At 45.4% G+C, this 22,546-nt stretch overlaps 2 protein-coding genes across 3 annotated transcripts in view; one reads left to right on the top strand and one right to left on the bottom strand.

Annotated features, from left to right (window-relative positions):
• The window catches only part of LOC142289816 (uncharacterized), a 199,707-nt gene extending 196,733 nt beyond the window's left edge, over positions 1-2,974 (bottom strand). The window contains exon 1 of the mRNA XM_075333744.1: positions 2,924-2,974. The gene's annotated coding sequence lies outside the window, so the exon portion shown is untranslated. The remainder of the gene's footprint in view (positions 1-2,923) is intronic.
• Positions 2,975-3,078: 104 nt separating this feature from the next.
• The window catches only part of RNFT1 (ring finger protein, transmembrane 1), a 52,076-nt gene continuing 32,608 nt past the window's right edge, over positions 3,079-22,546 (top strand). Inside the window, exon 1 of one of the 2 annotated variants that reach the window (XM_075336233.1) lies at positions 3,079-3,264. In XM_075336233.1, coding sequence (XP_075192348.1) covers positions 3,239-3,264 — 26 coding nt within the window. In that variant the 5' untranslated portion in view covers positions 3,079-3,238. The other variant, XM_075336234.1, reaches the window with a different exon arrangement.

The following is a 22,546-nucleotide window of genomic DNA, read 5'->3' as shown; positions in this document are numbered from 1 at the left end:
CATGGCGAGGGTGTGTTTTTTGGGGGCCAAAAACGTGCATCTTTGTGGTCATCACAAAGATGCAGCGTGCGCACATAGCCTCAGAGTGAAAGTTTGTCTGTTTACACCATTTTCTTTAGAAGAGGGGTTTACGGCAAACACTTTAGTGCCAATACTCCATGGTTCCTGCATATGGCTGCACAGATCATGCTGTTTATTTGGACTTAAAGGGGCTGTCTACTTTAGGGAAGACAAGTTATCACCTATCCAAAAACTAGACAATAATTGATAAATCAGTGTGCGTCTAAACACTGGGACCTGCAGAGCGGGGAGCTTTTCTAGTAGTGCACATGCTCCATTCATTCTCTATGGGGCTTCTGGAAAAAGCGCAGCACCATAGGGAATGAATGGATCCGCGATCGGGCATGTGCGCTACCGCTCCATTCTAAATGGGGATAGACGTTGTGCCGATTGCTGCTGGTCCCCGTGGTTGGAGCCCACCGATTTATCAGTCATCATCTATCCTATGGAAAGGTGGAAACCATAGTCTCTGCATTACAGTATGAAGCATACAAGGCACTGCAAACAGCCCGCAGGGGCATCATGACTGGCACATGGCGTCACCTCCATCATGGATCCTCATCATATTATTAATGGGGGGGCACGTGTAGGAAACATCTGTGGGAAGGATCCTAGAAACCTGGCCTACAGCGCCCCCCTGTGGCCAGACGCAACAAGGTAACTGCTGGAACTGTGTATGCCTGTTTGTAACCCATGCTTTGATTGTAACTGTACTCTGACATATGTATATTCTGTAGATTCCCTATTGTATATATTGTAGTTTCTAGTGTGGCTTTAGGCTGATTAAATTATATAATTAATCTTGGGCTGCTCTGTTATCTCGATCTTGAATCCCACGTCTGTGTGTTCGGCTAATAGTTACCGTGAAGCGGTTGGTGGCAGCGAGTTTGTGCCAAGGATTATTGTGGGGAGGCCAGTGAGATTCGGGGAGATTTTATATATTCCGCCCGCGGAGGTCGGGGGAATATATACCCTACTCTCACTGGGGACCCTTCAATAATCGGCATAAGTAGTATAGCGGCCCCCTTGCTTATTGTCGGGCAATTCCATAATTGGCCTGACTATAAGAGGGGCGCTAGAGAGCGCGTCACGTGCTCTGTCTGTCGGTCGGGAGGTATAAAGGAGGGGTGACCCCCACTTGTTACCCCCCGATTGTGACGTACTGGTAGCCAGCGCGGGGGATTTCTGAGTGACCCCCCCGGTGGTTTGTGACATATTGTAGCTAAATTCATAACTGTCACAATGAGAGCATTGGCGTCTGCCTACGACGCTCCCAGGCAAAGTTATGGCCAATATCCCCTTTGCTGGATAATTCTGATCCATGCAGGGGGAGTGGCAGTGCTTCCCTGTGAGGTCACTAAGGTAGGAGGGGACCTGGATCTGCCCAGGTTGATAACCCTACTTCGGCCATTTTCCAGTGTCTTTTCGCTGGGGGCACGTGTAGGAAACATCTGTGGGAAGGATCCTAGAAACCTGGCCTACAGCGCCCCCCTGTGGCCAGACGCACAAGGTAACTGATTGAACTGTGTATGCCTGTTTGTAAACCATGCTTTATCTGTAACTGTACTCTGACATAACTGTATATTCTGTAGATTCCCTATTGTATATATTGTAGTTTCTAGTGTGCTTTAGGCTGATTAAATTATATAATTAATCTTGGGCTGTTCTGTTATCTCGATCTTGAATCCCACGTCTGTGTGTTCGGCTAATAGTTACCGTGAAGCGGTTGGTGGCAGCGAGTTGTGCCAAGGATTATTGCGGGGAGGCCAGTGAGATTCGGGGAGATTTTATATATTCCGCCCGCGGAGGTCGGGGGAATATATACCCTACTCTCACCGGGGACCCTTCAATAATCGGCATAAGTAGTATAGCGGCCTCCTTGCTTATTGTCGGGCAATTCCATAATTGGCCTGACTATAAGAGGGGCGCTAGAGAGCGCGTCACGTGCTCTGTCTGTCGGTCGGGAGGTATAAAGGAGGGGTGACCCCACTTGTTACCCCCCGATTGTGACGTACTGGTAGCCAGCGCGGGGGATTTCTGAGTGACCCCCCCGGTGGTTTGTCTCCTTTACTGGAGAGACAATTTGAATATTTCCCAGAGGGGCATTGCAGCTATAAGTCCCCTTACCTGGCAGCCAGACTGGCTTGCAAAGTCTCCTTAAGGAGAATAGTGTTCCCCCGTGGTCCCCACATAGCTTTCTCATGAGCCAGATCAGACACCCCCATACTTTGCACTGACGAGGGGCAAGCACCCCGAAACACCGTGTCTGCAAATTGGGATTCTGATCTGGCTTATATATCCTGAGTCATATTGCAATGGATTGTTGAAAATCCACTTGTGACTTTTAGGATCGCTACTTCCAATAGGTGGCGCTGTGCTAGAGTTTGTCTCCTTTACTGGAGAGACAATTTGAATATTAATTATTATTAATATTTATCATATATCATAGCTGCAATCCCAGGATACAGTGCTGATGTATGGAGCGGTGGAGGCGGTGAAGGCGCTGCGGCCATCACTGCAGGCTGCGGACGGCTCAGACAGCAGATTGGTGGGGGCTGGACTCTGGACCCCCTCAGATGTACTGGTGTATTCTAAAGGATAACCCATGAATCTTACAGAGATAGAAAACCCCTTTAATTCGCTTCCTCGTGTGATATAAATGGCGGCCCAGCACCTTCACCAGTGGTCCCAACACCTGAACAGCTCAGGGGTCCCATCACTAGTCACCATGCAGCCCCAGCACATGGCAGCCGCAGCCCAGGACTAGTGTAACCCCTTACTACCTGGAGGTGTGAGCTACGTCACCTTACAGCACCGGTAATGGCTCCGGTTCCCCATCTGCACATATACAGAATACAATTACCTGACTCTGACGCCGGAGTCCCGTTGCTAATAGACGCCAGCCACCTTGTCCTTGGCAACGACGTAAGCGTTCATCCCCTCCCCCACATGACGTGTAAGCGCTCTGCCCTACTCAGGAGCTGCGGTGTTGGCAGTAAGCTCCTCCTCCCGCGTGACGTCACCGTCGTACACAGGTCGTCACACCGGTAGCAGCCGGAACCCGAGTGTCCCGGAAAGCGGCTTATCTGTGAGCTGCCGCCGCGGCCAGCACCGCTACCTGTGAGTGTCGCCTCAGAGCTGGAGATGGGCGGGGACGTGCTCGGCTCTCGGCACCAGCATGAAGCTACGAGCAAGTTCTGAGCGGTGAGGACGTGCAGGAAATAGTGACCCGTGACGTCATCGGCGGACGGTGGTCTGCCATAGAGGCTGGCTAGTGTGGTGACCCCCGGACTAGCCGCTCAGGCCACGTGCACATGCTGAGTATGTGGGCAGTATCTGGACGCCATAACCAGGAGTGGGTGAGACATACAGAAGTGTTTCTGCTATACTTTCCTCTTGGCTTACACATACTGAGGTACAACCTCACCACATACTGAATGTGCAGTGTACTGTCCAGTGACAAGTTATAAAGGTGCCCCCCCAGTGGTCTCGCCCCCACTGCTATCACCTATCCTGTGTGTAGGACAAGCCCTTTAAGTACTAGTCTGTTTTTCCTCCTTTTGTATTTTTGTCTATGGTGAACCAGGCACAATGCAGCCATTGTTTTTATGGTCTTGTGTTTACAACGTTAATGACCTGGTAATGTGATTCTCCGGGTCAGTACATTATGGCGGTGTCAAGCTTAGAAAGTCACTTAATGTGTGCAGCTTTTCTGCACTGTGTGTTCTCTGGGAACGGCGGTCATGTGACCACAAGTATGGGATTCTCATATTTCCGGCCACATTCCAACTAGACTGTATACAGCCTCATTCACGTGCATTGAGCGGGGACAAATACAGTCTAGTCAGCATGTGTATTCATATGTATACAAATCACATAGTTGGGTCACACTCCTGGCTCTGGAGAATCCTTAGCGTGTGTGTGATGTAAGGATTCATTTGTAGCTTAAAGGGAACCTGTCATCAGAAATTTTGCACTAAACCTAAAAGATTCCCCCTCTGCAGCTCCTGGGCTGCATTCTAGCAAGGTTCCTGTTGTTCTTGTGCCCCCTTTCTGACCAAAACAAAGACTTAATAAAGTGGTACCTTTTTGTATTCAGATCTTGATAATAGTACACGGGGGCGGGCTCTCTGGTGTCCGTTAGTCTGCCTCCTGTCGCTTTAGGCCGTCCCCCATCGCGCAATTTCAAAGAGGTGACGTGAGGTAAGCTGGCCAGCGCTTGCGCAGAACGGTGGAGACGGCGGTGAAAGCATGACCACGAGATTATGGGCGGGTACTTGCTGATGAAAGTCACAGCGCCGCCCATAATCTCGCGCATGTGCCGTGCCACTCTCGCGGGATTGTGCACAGTGTGACCGCTGGTGACATGTTGCGCATGCGCGAGATTATGCGCGGTGCTGTGACTTTCATCAGCAAGTACCTGCTCATAATCTCGTGGTCACGCTTTCACCGCCGCCTCCACCGTTCTGCGTAAGCGCTGGCCAGCTTACTTCACGTCACCTCTTTGAAATTGTGCGATGGGGGACGGCCTAAAGCGACAGGAGGCAGACTAACGGACACCAGAGAGCCCGCCCCCGTGTACCATTATCAAGATCTGAATACAAAAAGGTAACACTTTATAAAGTCTTTATTTTGGTCAGAAAGGGGGCACAAGATAAACAGGAACCTTGCTAGAATGCAGCCCAGGAGCTGCAGAGGGGGAAACGTTTAGGTTTAGTGAAAAATTTCTGATGACAGGTTCCCTTTAACTCGGGACAACCTCTTTAACCCGCAGTTATGGGGTATTGCTACAGGCACTGTAAGCCTGGAAGAAATGAGTGCCTCAGTACACAGCCGGATGTCAGTCAGTGGCGGGCGTGGGTACAGCAGCCGCTCAATAGGTACTGGGCAGTGACTGAAACGCCAAGGCTGCCAAGCGGAATAAAGTTTATTTCCTCCCTGTAGCCATATCTTTAGTGGTTTTTTTTTTCACATGACGGGTCCCCGTAAACAGTTTACTATTTGGTGTATTGGACTTTTATGGATTTAGTGATATTTTTTTAGTCCTACAGATTTTGTACCTGCGATCGCTTGCACTATACTGAATGTTGAGTACTTTTACTATATACTGCAATATCTCAGTCTCACAGGAAAACTGAGATGGCAGCAGGACCCTGGCTACTTTGTAACCTGTCGGCACCCCATTATTGCATGAAGAGGGGGTTCGGGAAGGGAATTCCATTGGGTACTCTAGGTCAACTACTCTCTCTTAAACAGTCAATCTGTGATGGTGGTATTTAAGTGGCTAAACAGCTAGGTGTGATTTCTACTGTTAGAGGCAGGTGTCCATACACCTGTGCATTACGGATTTATATACTATGGGGTGGGAAGGAATTAATGGGGTAGGCCACATTCTAAAAAAGGCTCTTCTGGTGTAAAACAAAGTTCTGACTGTTATCTCCTTAAGGGTTTATAGGTTATAATGCTTTATTTTCTGTCTTGAGGTGCGGACAATTCTTATGCTTTCGGCTTCCTGTTTTCCGGGGGCAATGTGCTCCTGAAGATTGACAGTTAAGGGGGCTTTACATGCTGCGATATCGCCAACGATGTATCGTTGGGGTCACGGTGTTTGTGACGCACATCCGGCGTCTTTAGCGACATCGCAGCGTGTATGAGCGACCTTCAATGATCCCAGAAGTGGTAAAAATCGTTGGTGTTGGAGAGGTCTTCCAAAAACCAAATATCGTTGTCTGGTGAGTAGCGATGTTATTCGTCGTTCCTGCGGCACCACACATCGCTATGTGTAACACCGCAGGAACGACAAACATTTCCTTACCAGCGTCCACCGGAAAAGAAGGAAGGGAGAAGGTGGGCGGGATGTTACATCCCGCTCATCTCCGCCCCTCTGCTTCTATTGGCCGGCCGCTTAGTAACACCGCAGTGACGTCGCTATGACGCCAAACCCTCCTTGAGGGAGGGATTTTCGGCGGTCACAGTTACGTTGCTGACAAGGTATGTGCGTGTGACACATCCGTAGCGATAATGTTCACTACGGCAGCGATCAACACATATCACACATACGATGGGGGCGGGTGCTATCGCTCGCGACATCGCTAGCAATAGCTAGCGATGTCGCAGCGTGTAAAGCACCCTTTAGTCCAGCAGCATGGCCATTCCATGGCCCAAACCTAGCGTGCTCCAGTGCAGCTAGCAGAGGTAGCTTTGCATCTTCAGCATGGGATAAGATCAGGGGCACTGAAGCTGTGCACATCAAGCAATCCATCTGGCTTCAGAAAAGCATAGAAACGCAAGTGCGTAATCTGCCTATGAAACTGTCCACCTCTGAGCGTACATTGGTGGCCAATAGCTGCCCTAGACTATGAGCAGAAGACAGGATTATAAGTCTCGGTTCTTGGGAGCACAGGATTTTTGATAAGAGGTAAATTTCTTGTTTTTACAAGTACTTTGCAATTTTCCCCATTTTATATGATGAGACAGCCTATTTCATTACAGTCCTTTCTGTTTTTATCATCTATCTTGAGACCACATTGTCCATAGATTCTTCTTCAGGGTAGTACCAAGTCCGATTCAAAAGTGAAATGGCAAGAAAGTAATTCTTTGATAGTCAGCAACAGGTGGTTGGTCACTAGTACTCTTAGGAACAGTCAGGGATAGATGAATGGATACTTATTGGAACAGACAGAGGAAAAAAATGCAGGCACCCTGGTGAAATACCATTAAAAAAATTGCAAATTGTTATTAAATATTTAATAACTATAAAAAAAAGTGGAAATGAGGAAAATAAACTGACGAGCAAAAGGGTAACAATGTTTTGAGCTTCTGACTTTCAGGCTCCATATTTCACCATTTGCTTCAAACATGAGACTCCCTTCATTTTACAATCATCTTGTCCATCTCATACATAAATTTGACTTGCAACTAGCATATGATTAGTTATGCAGGTTCTTGTCACATCACTGCTTTGTTACTGTTTTGCTTCTAAAAATCAATTTTAACTTTCATTATTTTGTTAGTGTTTTGTAAATCTACCTTTGGCATTCAACATTGCCTGAATCCTTCTGGGCATGCCCTTGATCAGAATAAAGCATGAGTAGACCAATATATGATCCCAGGTCTTGTAAACATGTTCCCAATGTTGGTGCATACTGGGCGACTTATTTGGGTATGTATACAGCTTTTTCTTCAACTCTACCCACAAGTGTTCAATTGGGTTGAGGTCTGGGGACTGTGGGGGCCAATCCAGCACCTCTACATCATTGTCATTGTACAGTTTGGGTTTTTTTTGTTTTTGTTTTCTTTCCTGCCAATCTCGACACATGCTTTGTTTTCCTGCTGGAGCACTATGTCATCCTTCTCATACCCATAATACTTGACTGTGCAAAGTAACTTGTCTTGTGGATACTTAACCACCACCGATCCTGGTCAAGTATCCAACACCTTTGCTGTAAACAACCCCATCTCATCAGTCTTCCTCCACCGTACTTGACAGTTCTTTCACTTTGTCGATCCGTTAGCCCCTTTTTCCCTTGTTTCTTCCAGACCCATTTGCACCCATCAGAGCCTCATCTATTGACTTTTCACTCCAAATCACACATTTCCAATCTTCTTCTGTCCACTTTTGTACTTTTTTGCAAGCTCAAGTCAACACTTCTTAATATGATATTGAAATCGAGGTTCTTCACCTTTTTTCGGGTCACCATTCCAGACTTGTGTAGCGTGCGTCGCACAGTGCTTGCATAGACATCTGTGATCTCACTATTGCGAAGCTTATGAGCCACTCCACTGTAGAGTTTTTGAGCCATAATTGATAACTTTGTCATGAGCTGACTTATTGACTCCTCTTGGCTATTGAATGGATCGTCGAACTTTATTTCGTATTCTTTCAACTGTAGTGACACACATATGATACAGTTTGGAAATATACTTGGCCGAGAGACTGCTATTGATGAGCTGGATGATGCAGTTTCTCTTTTTTTTTTTTTTTTTTTTTTCTTGCGAAACTGTGGAAGAAAAGCGCAAATAGTGTCTTATCTGATAGACAGGTGGGTATAAATGGTGAGACAGGTACTCACCTATTGCGGTTGTGACAGGCACAACTCCTATGTAAGCATGAAGCAATTTAATGCATAAAGGGGTCAGCCGCAGCCCCGATTTTGCAATAGAAAACACAAAGTGGATGGAAAAGTCGGGCTTAATGCTGCGCTAGAAAACCACAAATTCAGGAGATGAGATGAATTCCTTTCTTTATTTTTCACAGGTCAACGCGTTTCAAAGGCATCTCCGCCTTCTTCATCAGGACAAAATGATGCTGTTCTTTCTTTGTCCTGATGAAGAAGGCGGAGATGCCTTTGAAACGCGTTGACGTGTGAAACATAAAGAAAGGAATTAATCTCATCTCCTAAATTTGTGGTTTTCTAGCGCAGCATTAAGCCCGACTTTTCCATCCACTTTGTGTCTTCTTTTTTTTCTTGGGGATTCATCTTCATGGCTGCTGTTTGGAACCAGTGACCTTTCGCTTGTAATTTGACCTAATCACACACTGAGCTATTCGGGAATGTGAGAACAGGTTATAAATTGTATACAGGAAGAAAGATTTATTTTTTTTTCCACCACAAGAAGCAAACTGTAACCATGCAGTGACCTGACCGGAATCTGCATAACTAATCATATGCTAAATAGCTGCAAGTCAAATTTATGCATGAGAGCCAAAATGATTGTCTATAAAATGAAGGTAGTCTTCTGATCAAAGATGTGGTGGACGGTGAGATATGGAGCCTGAAATTTAAAAGTTCAAATACATTGTTACCCTTTTGCTTGTCAGAGTATTAACAGTGTGAGCCAGCGAGATTATGATACATCACAATTTTAAGCATGAGTCTGTAAAACGTATCAGATCTTATTGAGGCCCATGTAACGTCTACAAATCAATTGCTGTTTCATAATTAAAGCAATTATTGTTACATAATTAAATAAATTATAATTAAAACACAAATAGTAAACATTATTCTGAAATAGGATGCGTGATCACTGTATTTTTCAGACTGACGAATTCCTCCCCCCCCCCTCAAATTTGGGAGGAAAGGGGGGTTGCATTTTATGATGCAAAATGTACTTAGCTCGTTGTGGGGGAGGTCGGTGGAGCGAAGTCACAATAGGCTGGAGTAGGATCGCCGCTGCATGAAGCTGGCGGCGACAGGAGTGGGGCTATCACTTGTGTCCGCCATTAAAGAAAATGAACATTCACTGCTCCCCTCGGCTATAATCCTGCCCCCCTCTCGCCATCGAGGTCCGTGATGGGGAGCACTAAATATATATATATATATATATATATATATATATATATATATATATATATATATATATATATATATATATATATATATAATATATATATATATTTATTTTTTTTTCTTTAAGGATGGGAGACATACTGTATATCACTCAAGTGAGGACACCCCTCACTTTTTTTTTTTTTTTTTTAATATTTTATTATATCTTTTCATGGGACAACACATACAGCAGTCTAACGACAGGTTCTGCTCAGAACGTCCATGCCATGGTCAACTAAAGAAGGTTGCGCTCACGTGCTCAGCGTCGTATACACAGGTTGTCTTTTCAAAATAAACGTATGAGTGCTGCCAGTATTGCTGCATAGGTTAAAGGGGGTGGGGGTCAGCCTGTCAGTGCTCAGACCATAAGCCACACACTGCGTCTAATTGGTCTGCATGGCTGTCATTCCAGAGGAAAGTCTCATCTAAAGGTGATGCACAAGAAAGCCTGCGAACAGTTTGCTGAAGACAAGCAGACTAAGGAAATGGATTACTAGAACCATGTCATGTGATCTGATAAGGGTACGTGCCCACGATCAGGATTCACAGCGTTTTGAACGCAGTAGGTTTCAGCAGGTTTCCAATGCTCACTGTGCGTGTATGGCCCGCAGCGAAAACTGACATGCGATGCGAGCCGCAAGCATGTCTATTCTTTGCTGCGGAGTCGCAAGCGTCCTCCATAGGGAGACCATGGGCAGGAGACTCTCGGCCACGCAGATCAGGAGCTGCCGCGTCCAAGACGCAGTGGGTGCTGATTGTGGGCATGTACCCTAACTGATTATAAGGGTGTTGCAGCACATGAATTGAAGGGAATTCATAAGGTAGAATTTATACAGATGCGCCCTAGATTATAAATTACTGAAGGTTCATCTGCCATAATTATGTAGTTTATTAGCTGTACACATTGTCTATGAGGTAATATGGAGGCGCTTTTTGAATCACCAGTAAACTGTAAAAGAGTTCAAAGTAACTGCGTGTAAATGTTGACCATGCAGTTTAACCAGATCTCCGCCTCGGGTACTACACCAGGTCATCCAATGGCACAGTGGTACCAATGCTCAAGACAAAGCAGAATAGCAGAGTATGCGTGTAATACTCATCTAGTTCACAGATCAATTTACTGCTTCACATCCTTCCATTAATGCAGAGCCCCTGGGTACATACTGGTATTAGAAAGTGCCTCACTGCCATTGTGCTGGCCTACGATATAAGAGCACAAAACCGAAAAAACGCCCCAATTAAAATATCAAACTTTATTAAACAAAATTCCAATGTTCAATTAAACCAGGTTGCTTCACATATAAATCAGGGAAGGGCCCAGGGCAAAAATCCCTGACATCTCCCTTCCTGACCGCGGAGGTTGGCACCCTAATTATAGCGCAGTGGCGCCCCCGCTCAACGATGACTAGCCCTTCTGACCCTATACTAAATATTATAGTGCTGCTGATCTAAATGAGGGGCTTATAGAAGTTACAGAGGGTATTCCACATTCATTCAGACCAGTTTTTATTTTCTTAGATTGATTTTCCACTTTAATAATTTTCCAAATATCTAATGACCAGTTATAAAGGAGTCTTTATATAAATACCACTGACCCAGATAATTAAAGATTTTTTAGACAAAAATCCTATCCGCTCAATTGGCTATTATCCGGGTCAGAATGGCGAAACAAGAAATTTGTTTTATGAACTTGTAGAAAAAATGGCACTCACCAGATCTTGCTGTGTAAAGAAATTTATTTATATGTGTGCAAAAATATCCATCATATGATAAAAAACAAAGCCCAATGGCCAGTACTTGGCTACACTCAGCAGCTCATTGCCCGATGCGTTTCTCCCCCAAGAAAGATCAGTTGGCGGATCATCAGGGGCTGTCCTCAATCAGACCACACTGTGACAAGCTGTAATATCAATACATATAGTTAGCAAATACCCATCCCATCCCAAATATCCATAAGAGGAGGTTATAATATACTCAGTACTCACAATAGTGTCTTGTCATTCAAGAGCTGTCCTCAACCAAACCAATTTGTATATCGGCTGAAATAATATACATTAATAATCAATTTCATTCTCGTTCCATTCATTTTCCCCATGTAATCAGTCTACTTACTCAGGGACCAAGCTGTTTCACATAGCTCAGGGCGTACGCCGGTAATATGGTGGCTAATGACGCGCATCCGACCCCTGTCATGTAATCTTATACTCTGTATGGGGCAGTCGCGTTACATCACTTCCGGTAGTCTGAGGTGGGAGGCATTCTCCCCCAGCTCTAATGCTCCTTCCCAGATCTACATGCGTTCCAACGCTCATTGCTATCATAGCCAGTGACGCGCATCCGCCCCCTGTCATGTGACTAGAGGAGGAAGGGTAATAGGAAGGTTGGTGAAGGTCCTTTTTCCTCTCTAAAAAATAAAAGTACTAAGATGCCTCTATTGGGTGATCATGATAGTACTGAGATCCTTTGTAAGTTGATGACCACAGAAATACGGAAGATTGACCCTAAGCGAAGCCCCGCCCCTGCTAATCTGACAAAACAAGATATTTAGGCTCTAATGAACCTGGAGAAGAATCCTAATATAGTTGTGAAACCATCCGACAAAGGTGGGAACGTGGTAGTGATGAATCAGGAGAATTTCTACATATGTGCCTTGCTCTTTTGAATAATGAATTTACCTATGAGGTTCTAAAAAAGGATCCCACCACTACATGTAGTGAAGAATTGAAAACTCTGATTATGGAGGCATTAGATAATAGGCTGATTTCCAATGAGGAGTCTAATTTTCTGCTCCCCAAGTTTCCTAAAATTGCTACTTTTATACCCTGCCTAAGATACAAGGGGATCGATCCCCTTAACACTAGAAGTCCCAGAGAGGGGTCATTTTGACATTTTTACCATTGGAACCCTATGGAGCTCGAAATTTCTGGGACTTCTAGTGTTAAGGGACGGCAAATTGTTTCAGGGATCGATGCCCTTTGTCAAAATTCTAGTACTTAAATCGATCAGATATTGCGGTCCTTTGTGACATCTCTCCTGTCTCATATTAGAGATACTATGGATCTGCTTAGGAGGCTAGATGGAATGGTAATAATAAGGAACCTATTTTTTAGCTTCCATCGATGTAGAATCACTGTATAGTCGGATCCCTCATGACTGTGGTTTGAGAGCTGTTGAATATTTTCTCCTATCTCGAGGTATCCAGTATGGACCCCATAACAAATTTGTGTGTAAACTTATGAAATTCATCCTAAGAATTACTTTATATTCAACTCCCAAGTTTTACCACCAGCTCAGGTTCACAACAATGGGGAGCCCGTGTGCTCCCACTTATGCTAATCTGTTCCTGTACTGGTGGGAGGACACTGTAGTTTTCAATGAAGAGGATGAGATATGAGGCCCCCAGATATCTTTCTGGAGGCGCTATATTGATGATGTCATTGTTATCTGCAGGGCTGTGGAGTCGGTAAGCCAAACCTTCGACTCCAACTCCTCAATTTCCCTTGCTCCGACTCCCACATATATTGCTTATAGTTAAGTGAAAAATTAATTGTAGTACAATGTGAACATCAGACATTTAATCATTTTTATGACACAATAATCAAGATATTTAAATAGAACATAAAATATATTTATTGGAATACAACTTTAGAACACAAACTTGTGTGCATGTATAATATATAATTACATATTGTATTACATATTTACAATTACAGTTTTATGTGTTCTAAAGTTGTATTCCAATAAATATATTTTATGTTCTATTTAAAGGGAACCTGTCAGCAGAAATTTCGACTTAAACCTAACAGATTCCCCCTCTGCAGCTCCTGGGCTGCATTCTAGCAAGGTCCCTGTTAGTATTGTGGCCCCTTTCTGACCCAAAAAAAGAGTTTATATCGAGGTACCTTTTTGGCTTCTGATTCTCTAAATGTGTCACGGGGGCGGGCTGCCTGATGGCCGTTATTCTGCCCCCTGTTCCTGTATGCCGCCCCCATCGCCGATTTCTATACTTCTGGACGCCGCCCACTGCTCCAGCCATCCCCGCGCATGCCCAGTGCTCATCTCTCGTGGATGAGCACTGTGCCCAGTGTCACCGGTGGTGACGTGCGCGCAGGGTTTAGATTATGGGCGGTGCTGTGATGTTAATTACCAAGCAACCGCCCATAATCGCGGGACCGCGCATTCCCCCTCGGCCTGCTTTCTGCGCAAGCGCGCTGCAGCTGAACTCACGTCACCTCCTTCCCATCTTGCCCTGAGGCAGGAAATAGATGGGAGGAGCGCGGAGCAGTGACTACACCGATCAGGAGGAGTTCAGCTGCAGCGCGCTTGCGCAGAAAGAAGCAGGCCGAGGGGGAATGCGCGGTCCCGCGATTATGGGCGGTTGCTTGGTAATTAACATCACAGCACCGCCCATAATCTAAACCCTGCGCGCACGTCACCACCGGTGACACTGGGCACAGTGCTCATCCACGAGAGATGAGCACTGGGCATGCGCGGGGATGGCTGGAGCAGTGGGCGGCGTCCAGAAGTATAGAAATCGGCGATGGGGGCGGCATACAGGAACAGGGGGCAGAATAACGGCCATCAGGCAGCCCGCCCCCGTGACACATTTAGAGAATCAGAAGCCAAAAAGGTACCTCGATATAAACTCTTTTTTTGGGTCAGAAAGGGGCCACAATACTAACAGGGACCTTGCTAGAATGCAGCCCAGGAGCTGCAGAGGGGGAATCTGTTAGGTTTAAGTCGAAATTTCTGCTGACAGGTTCCCTTTAAATATCTTGATTATTGTGTCACCTTTCAGGTGATGCGGTTTTTTTTAAAAAACTGATCTGCTTTTGCATCTGAAAAACGTATCCTCAAAAAACGCAGCAAAAACGCTGTGTGAATGTAGCCTTAGATCAGGAATAGAACAGACATTTATAGGACATTTCATAAGTTTCCCAAATTCCTATGAAAAAATTATCATCGCACTCTGCATTGCACTACTGGTCCCAATTTATTACGGTATATATTTTCGGAGTCGGTGCATTTTATACCTCCTCCGACTCCACCAATATGAGCTCCGACTCCACAGCCCTGGTTATCTGGCCTGGGACACGTGAATCCTTTATATCCTTTGTTGAACAACTCAATTTCAATGATTTGGGGTTGAAATTGTCTTATGAAATTGGGGGAGACGGTATTCCATTTTTGGATATTTTTATTCAGAAGGATGAGATTGGATACTTAAGGACAGACATCTATAGGAAACCCAATTCTACAAAGTCTACTACACTGGAACAGCTTTCACCCAGTCCCCCTGAAAAGGGGTATTCCCAAGGGGCAGCTCCTGAGACTTCGCAGGAACTATTCCTTGAATGAGGACTTTGATAAACAAGCGCACACCATCTAAAAAACAGGTTCCTTCAAAGAGGATATCCTGCTGCGATGATTAATCAGGCATATGATAATGCATGGCGGAGTGAGAGAGACAAGCTCTTGGTCCCGAGACATAAGGAGGATGGGGAATCTAAAACTAGATTAATCGGGACTTTTGATCAAAATACCAAGGGTATGGGGATCCGCAGAAAATATTGGGGCATCTTAAGTGATCCGGATATCAGCAATTCAATTACATGTACGCCTGCAGTTACATTTAGGAGGGGACAAACCATTAAAGATCATGTGGTACATAGTCTCTACACCCCTCCTCAGAAGATGGGGACCTGGTTAGATCAAAGGGAGGTAGGCACATTTGGGTGTGGAAAATGTTAATTCTGTAAATTTGTGACTCCATCTAAAGAATTCACTAGTGTGGGTACTTTAAGGACATATAGGAACAGGAATTTTGTAAATTGTCGAACTCAGGGGGTAGTGTATCTATGCACATGCCCATTGAACTATGTGGGGAAGACTAAAGGGGGCTTTACACGCTACAATATCGTTAATGTTTTATCGTTGGGGTCACGTTGTTAGCGACGCACATCCGGCGTCATTAACGATATCGCAGTGTGTGACACTGACCAGCGACCTCAAAAATGGTAAAAATCGTTCACCATGTAGAGGTCATCCCAAAGTCAAAAATCGGTAAGGGTTGTTTATCCAGGTGGCTCATCGCTCCTGCGGCAGCACACATATAGCATACACCGCAGGAGCGAGGAACGTCTCCTTACCTGCCGCCGGCCACAATGAGGAAGGAAGAGGTGGGCGGGATGTTTACATCACGCTCAGCTCCGCCCCTCCGCTTTGATTGGCCGGTCGCTTAGTGACGTTGCGGTGACGTCGCTGTGATGCCGAACGTCCCTTCCCCTTGAAGGAGGGATTGTTCGGCAGTCACAACGACGCCGCCGACCAGGTAAGTGCGTGTGACGCTGCCGTAGCGATAATGTTCGCTGTGGCAGCGATCACAAACAATCGCATGCGCGACGGGGGCGGGTACTTACACGCTCAATATCGCTACAAATTGCTAGCGATATCGCTACCGTGTAAAGCCCCCTTAAGAGGCAATTCAGGGTGCGGATGAGTGAGCATTTGGGGAATGTAAGAAATAAGAGATACCCCATTGCTCGTCATGTTAATGACTGTTATGGAGGTGATGTGGGAGTTTTGTCCTTTAGAGCCATTGAAACAGTTCCATCACCAATAAGATTAGGTGATTGGGATAGAATGATTATTCAGAGGGAAACCTGCTGGATTTTCTGGTTGCAAACAACCTATCGAGAGGGACTTAATGAGCAGCTCAGTTATGTCAGTTTTATTCTAGTTGCATTGGGGATTCTATGAAATTCAGCGGACACATAATACATGTTCCAGTGGAACAGTGGTGTCTGTGTTTAGGCTTATAAATATCAGTCCTTCAATCTCTTGTATATAATGTATTCTTCAGTAATATTGGATTTTGTGTAGAGTTTGATAAAAAAAAAAAGACATGCTATAATTGGAAAATATAAACTCGTGGAGTGTAATCTTCTTATCCCCTCCCGAGGTTTTATGTATGGAAGGTTATTGGAATGGTGCGATTGCTATATCTTAGTATATTGCTATTTTTATCTACTAAAATAAATAGCTAGTTCTAATTTAATGGTGTTCACTTATTTGCATGCTTGGACTTTAATGTCTAGATATATTAACACCACTCACTATCACGTCCCCTCCCCCTTGATTCTCTCCTCCCTCTTCCCTATCGCCTCTTTTCTTATAGTTATTGGATAATTTATCAGACTGGAAAGTTGGTGGATAGTGGGAATATATACTGGAGTATCAATGTGATGGGACATGTGTGGTTTCGCACTTGCACATTTTAAAGATTGTATACAGGGGAAAGAATAGCATACCCTATATATCGGATGTAATGGCGATGCAGCCAGGTTTTAGTGTGTGTGATCTCTAGGGCAGCGCATTGGAGAAATATGTACTAAGTGAAGGGGGGTGGACTTTTCATCTCTAAGGATCGGATATGAGGATAAATCCGCTTAATGGAAATAGGTGCAGTTAATGGGTTTCCGGGTATGCGCAGTAGAGATAAGGGAGATTGTCTCCTACCTCCGGGAACCGGAAGTGATGTAACGCCATCAATTCGCAAATAATATATTATCACATGACAGGGGCCGGATGCGCGTCACTGGCTACGATAGTAATGATGGTTGGAACGCATTTAGTTACGGGAATGCGCATGAGAGCTGGGGGAGAATGCCTCCCACCTCTGACTACCGGAAGTGATGTAACGCGACTGCCCCATACAGAGTATAAGATCTCATGACTGGCCGGATGCGCGTCATTAGCCACCATATTACCTGCGTGCGCCCTGAGCTATGTGAAACAGGATGGTTCCTGAGTAAGTACACTGATTACATGGGGAAAATGAATGGAAGGATATGGATTATTAATGTTTATTATTTCAGCCGATATACAAATTGGTTTGGTTGAGGACAGCTCTTGAATGACAAGGCACTATTGTGAGTACTGAGTATATTATAACCTCCTCTTATGGATATTTGGGATGGGTATTTGCTAACTATATGTATTGATATTAGGCTATGTGCGCACGTTGCGTTCTCTGCAGTGCGGAAAAGAACGCACCCTCTTGCAGACTAGACACTGCGTTTATAAAATAAAATTCATCCACAACGCATGCATTTTGGATGCTTTTTCCATGCGTTTTGCATGCGTTTTTGACAGTGCGTTCCCCCGGCAATTCAGCTTTGCTACATGCCGGCTGACAGCCGACAGACAGAGTTGCGCGATGAGAATGAACTCGGGTGAACTGCACCCGACTTCATTGTCATACCGCAGCTCTGTTTGTGTGTGGCGTCCTTATCATCTTCACCACACACATCCCGACATTACCGCCGACATTCCTGCACACATCCCGACATTACCGCACACATCCCGACATTACCGCACACATCCCCGCACACATCCCGACATTACCGCACACATCCCGACATTACCGCACACATCCCCGCACACATCCCGACATTACCGCACACATGCCCGCACACATCCCGACATTACCGCACACATGCCCGCACACATCCCGACATTACCGCACACATCCCGACATTACCGCACACATCCCGACATTACCGCAGATATCCCCGCACACACACCGGCATTACCTCAGTGACGTCCCCGCTGACAGCGCGATTCACTTCAGTTGCTGCGTGGAGCTCACAGGAGCGGCTGTGTTCTACGGCCGCTCCTGTCAGCTTCATGTAGCAGAGCTGGATGCGTCGCGGGACCTCCTGGATTATGCTGGACCTGGAGGGGTATTTGGGGATTTTAATAAAGTGGGGAAAGAGGGTGGTTTTTTTGTCTTTTATTCCAAATAAATGATTTTTTTTCGGGTGTATGTGTTTATTTACTTTCACTTACAGGTTAATTTTGGATGGTATCTCGGGGAGACGCCTGTCATGATTAACCTAGGACTTAGTGGCAGCTATGGGCTGCTGCCATTAACCCCTTATTACCCCGATTGTCACCGCACCAGGGCAATTCGGGACGAGCCGGGTAAAGTCCCGGGACTATCGCATGTAATGTATGCGGCAATTCCGGGCGGCTCCTGTCTGATATTGTTAGGCTGGGGGGCTCCCCATAACGTGGCTTTCCCCATCCTGAGAATACCAGCCTTCAGCCGTGTGGCTTTATCTTGGCTGGTATCAAAACTGGGGGGACCGCACGTCGTTTTTTTTTTTTAATTTATTTATTTTACTGCACGATATAGACCCGCCCCCCTGCGGCTGTGATTGGTTGCAGTGAGACAGCTGTCACTCAGCGTGGGGGCGTGTCTGACTGCAACCGATCATAGGCGCCGGTGGGTGGGGAAAGCAGGAAATACGAGATTGAATAATGAGTGGCCGGCATTTTCAAAAGTGGAAAAGCCGCCGAAGCAGTGTGAACGCCGTGCAGCACCGCGCTGGTGATCGGGGGATCAGTGAGTATGAGAGAGGGGGAGAGACTGACCGACGGACAGAGGGAGAGGGACAGACAGAGGGAGATTCACCGACATCCACAGACAGAAATTGACTGACATCACAGACTGAAAAGGCCTGCGTTTTGCTTGTCAAAAAAGCATGCAGAACGCAACAAAAATGCAGTCCAAGTGCATTTTGGTTGCGTTCTGACCCACATCATTGATTTCAATGGGAGGAGAATGCAGCTACAACGCACAAAAGTGACATGCTGCTTTTTTTTTTTTCCGCAGCGATTTTGGGCATCCAAAACGCTGCGTTTACAAACACAGTGTGCGCATTGAATTTTCGGCTTTCTCATAGACTTTGCTGGGGAAGCTGAACGCATGCAGTTACGCTGCAGCTCAAAGCGCAGCTTTTCCGTGGAAAAAAAACGCAACGTGCTCACATAGTTTTACAGCTTGTCTTATAGTGTGGTTTAATTGAGGACAGCCCTTGATGAACCGCCAACTGATTTTTCTTGAGGAAGAAACACATCGGGCAATGAGCTGCTGAGTGTAGCTAAGTACTGGCCATTGGGCTTTTATTTTTTATCATCAACTATGATGGATATTTTTGCACACATACTGTATAAATATATTTCTTGTTTCGCCATTCTGACCCGGATAATAGCTAATTGAGCGGATAGGATTTTTGTATAAAAATCTTTAATTATCTGGGTCAGTGGTATTTATATAAAGACTCCTTTATAACTGGGCATTGGATATTTGGAATATTATTAAAGTGGAAAATCAATCTAAGAAAATAAAAACTGGTCTGAATGAATGTGGAATACCCTCTGTCACTTCTATAAGCCCCTCATTTAGATCAGCAGCACTATAATATTTAGTATAGGGTCAGAAGGGCTAGTCATCGTTGAGCGGGGGCGCCACTGCGCTATAATTAGGGTGCCAACCTCCGCGGTCAGGAAGGGAGATGTCAGGGATTTTTGCCCTGGGCCCTTCCCTGATTTATATGTGAAGCAACCTGGTTTAATTGAACATTGGAATTTTGTTTAATAAAGTTTGATATTTTAATTGGGGCGTTTTTTCGGTTTTGTGCTCTTATATCGTAGGCCAGCACAATGGCAGTGAGGCACTTTCTAATACCAGTATGTACCCAGGGGCTCTGCATTAATGGAAGGATGTGAAGCAGTAAATTGATCTGTGAACTAGATGAGTATTACACGCATACTCTGCTATTCTGCTTTGTCTTGAGCATTGGTACCACTGTGCCATTGGATGACCTGGTGTAGTACCCGAGGCGGAGATCTGGTTAAACTGCATGGTCAACATTTACACGCAGTTACTTTGAACTCTTTTACAGTTTACTGGTGATTCAAAAAGCGCCTCCATATTACCTCATAGACAATGTGTACAGCTAATAAACTACATAATTATGGCAGATGAACCTTCAGTAATTTATAATCTAGGGCGCATCTGTATAAATTCTACCTTATGAATTCCCTTCAATTCATGTGCTGCAACACCCTTATAATCAGTTAGGGTACGTGCCCACAATCAGCACCCACTGCGTCTTGGACGCGGCAGCTCCTGATCTGCGTGGCCGAGAGTCTCCTGCCCATGGTCTCCCTATGGAGGACGCTTGCGACTCCGCAGCAAAGAATAGACATGCTTGCGGCTCGCCGCATCGCATGTCCGTTTACGCTGCAGGCCATACACGCACAGTGAGCATTGGAAACCTGCTGAAACCTACTGCGTTGGGCACACTACTACCTACTGAATGGGCACTGTGTATACAATGTAAGAAGCAGAGACCTCGCTTCATCCTCCCATACTAGCAACTGTGTGATTGCTGGGAGCAGAAGCTGTTGGGTCTTAGTTTTAGTGGTCCTTTTCTAGTATTTAAATAAATAAAGTGAAAATAGAGATTTTTTTTTTGTTTTTTTTTTTTATATTTCCCACAACAGTGTTAAGTAAAATATACAATTATGAAAAGTACATAAAAATTAACCTTCACAAATCATGAAAAAATGTTTTATGTGAGACAAACAATCAAAATGTACCATTGGGTGGACAGCAGAAAATGGTTCAGTCTTGAACTAGTTAATGATTCTTTCCCCTGAGGCACATTGGACCTACTAATCATGGAATTTCAGCACCTGATCATACTTTAAAGAAGCACTCTTTGCAATGCTTTAACCTTCTGGTCCAGCATTAGTCGATGGCTGATATGTAGTAGTGTCCTTTCTCGTACCGGGGATTTTATTCCTGATTTCTGAGCCACTGCTTTAGTCCTCCTCCACATGGGTAGATAATAAATGTTGTTGTCTAAGGCCGGTTTCACACATCCGGCTTTTCGCCGGTTTACCGGATCCGGCGCTCTCCCATACAGTGACTACAGTACAGTGACAGCGCAACAAGCGCTGGTCACATGCTGTCATGTGACCGGCGCATGTGACCCGGAAGTTACAGCGCTGTCACTGTACTGTATTGTCTGTACGGGAGAGCGCCGGATCCGGTAAACCGGCGAAAAGCCGGATGTGTGAAACCGGCCTTAGGCTGCTTTCACACATCCGGTTTGAGCCGTGTGGCTCAATCCGGCTGTGAAACCTATGCAACGGATGCGGTGAAAACACTGCATCCTTTGCATAAGTTTTTTACATGTGGCCCGTCCGGTTTTTGCTGCTTGCGGCATGCTACTGAGCATGCGCAGTGGCAAAAACCGCATGCGGCGGCCGGATGCGGTTTTTGCAGCATCGCGCCGCATCCGGCATATGGATGCATTGGGAAAAGCGCCGGATGGCTTTTTTTTTTTTTTTTTTTTTTTTTTTTTTTGCCGCACAAAAAAACGTGCAAGGCAACGTTCCATCCGGCCGCCGTAGCTGCTAAATCTGCTGCATGCGGCAAAAAACGGACGGAACGCAAGGCCATGCGGCACGAATTAAAGTCTATGCAGGAAAAACGCAACCGGCAGCAAAAAAAAACGGTTGCGTTTTTCCTGCAAAGTGCCGGATTATGCCGCATAGCAAAAACCGGAGGTGTGAAAGCAGCCTAAGCCGGATCTAATTTTCGATACATAGCATGTTTTACTTGACTGTCTAGGTTTGTATCAATATACTGAGGCCTTCTTTTAAGGCTACGTTCATACATCAGTTTTTTTCCATCAGGCACAATCCAGAAAAAAAAAGGATAAAACTGATCCGGCGCAGGATCCGTTTTATCCCCATTGATTTGTATTAGCGCCGGATTGTGCCTGATGGCCTTGCATTGCATCCGGCTTTTGACAGATCCGGCGTAGTTACTAATTGCGGCGGCCGGATGGAACGTCTCATTGAACGTTTTTTGTCAATGAAAAAAACCGTATCGTGCTGGATCCGGCGCAATACTGCGTGATTTACAAGGGAAGCCTATGGACGCCGGATCCGGCGCAATGTGGCAAAAAACGGATCCGTTTTTTAAACTGAGCATGCTCCAATTTATTGAAAAAAAAAAAATATGGATCCAGCAAAAAAACGTACGAAACGGATGCAAAAACCGGATGTGCCGGATTCGTTTTTTGACGGATTGGGTATACCGGATCCATTAAAAAAAAAAGGATCAGGCGCATCCGTTTTTACATATTCTGCGCCGGATCAGTTGCATCAGGCACACGCCGGATTGTGCCTGATTCCAAAAAACTGATGTGTGAACGTAGCCTTAGTGTAGTTTTCTTATTTTTACGTTTATATTCCTTTTATATATTTAGTGTTGAGTAGTTTGTGCTCATGTA

This window comes from Anomaloglossus baeobatrachus, chromosome 2 (genome assembly GCF_048569485.1).
Source record: "Anomaloglossus baeobatrachus isolate aAnoBae1 chromosome 2, aAnoBae1.hap1, whole genome shotgun sequence".
Lineage (NCBI taxonomy): Eukaryota > Metazoa > Chordata > Amphibia > Anura > Aromobatidae > Anomaloglossus > Anomaloglossus baeobatrachus.
Note: the sequence above shows the minus strand (reverse complement) of the source record. Positions and strands in the feature narration are given on the sequence as shown.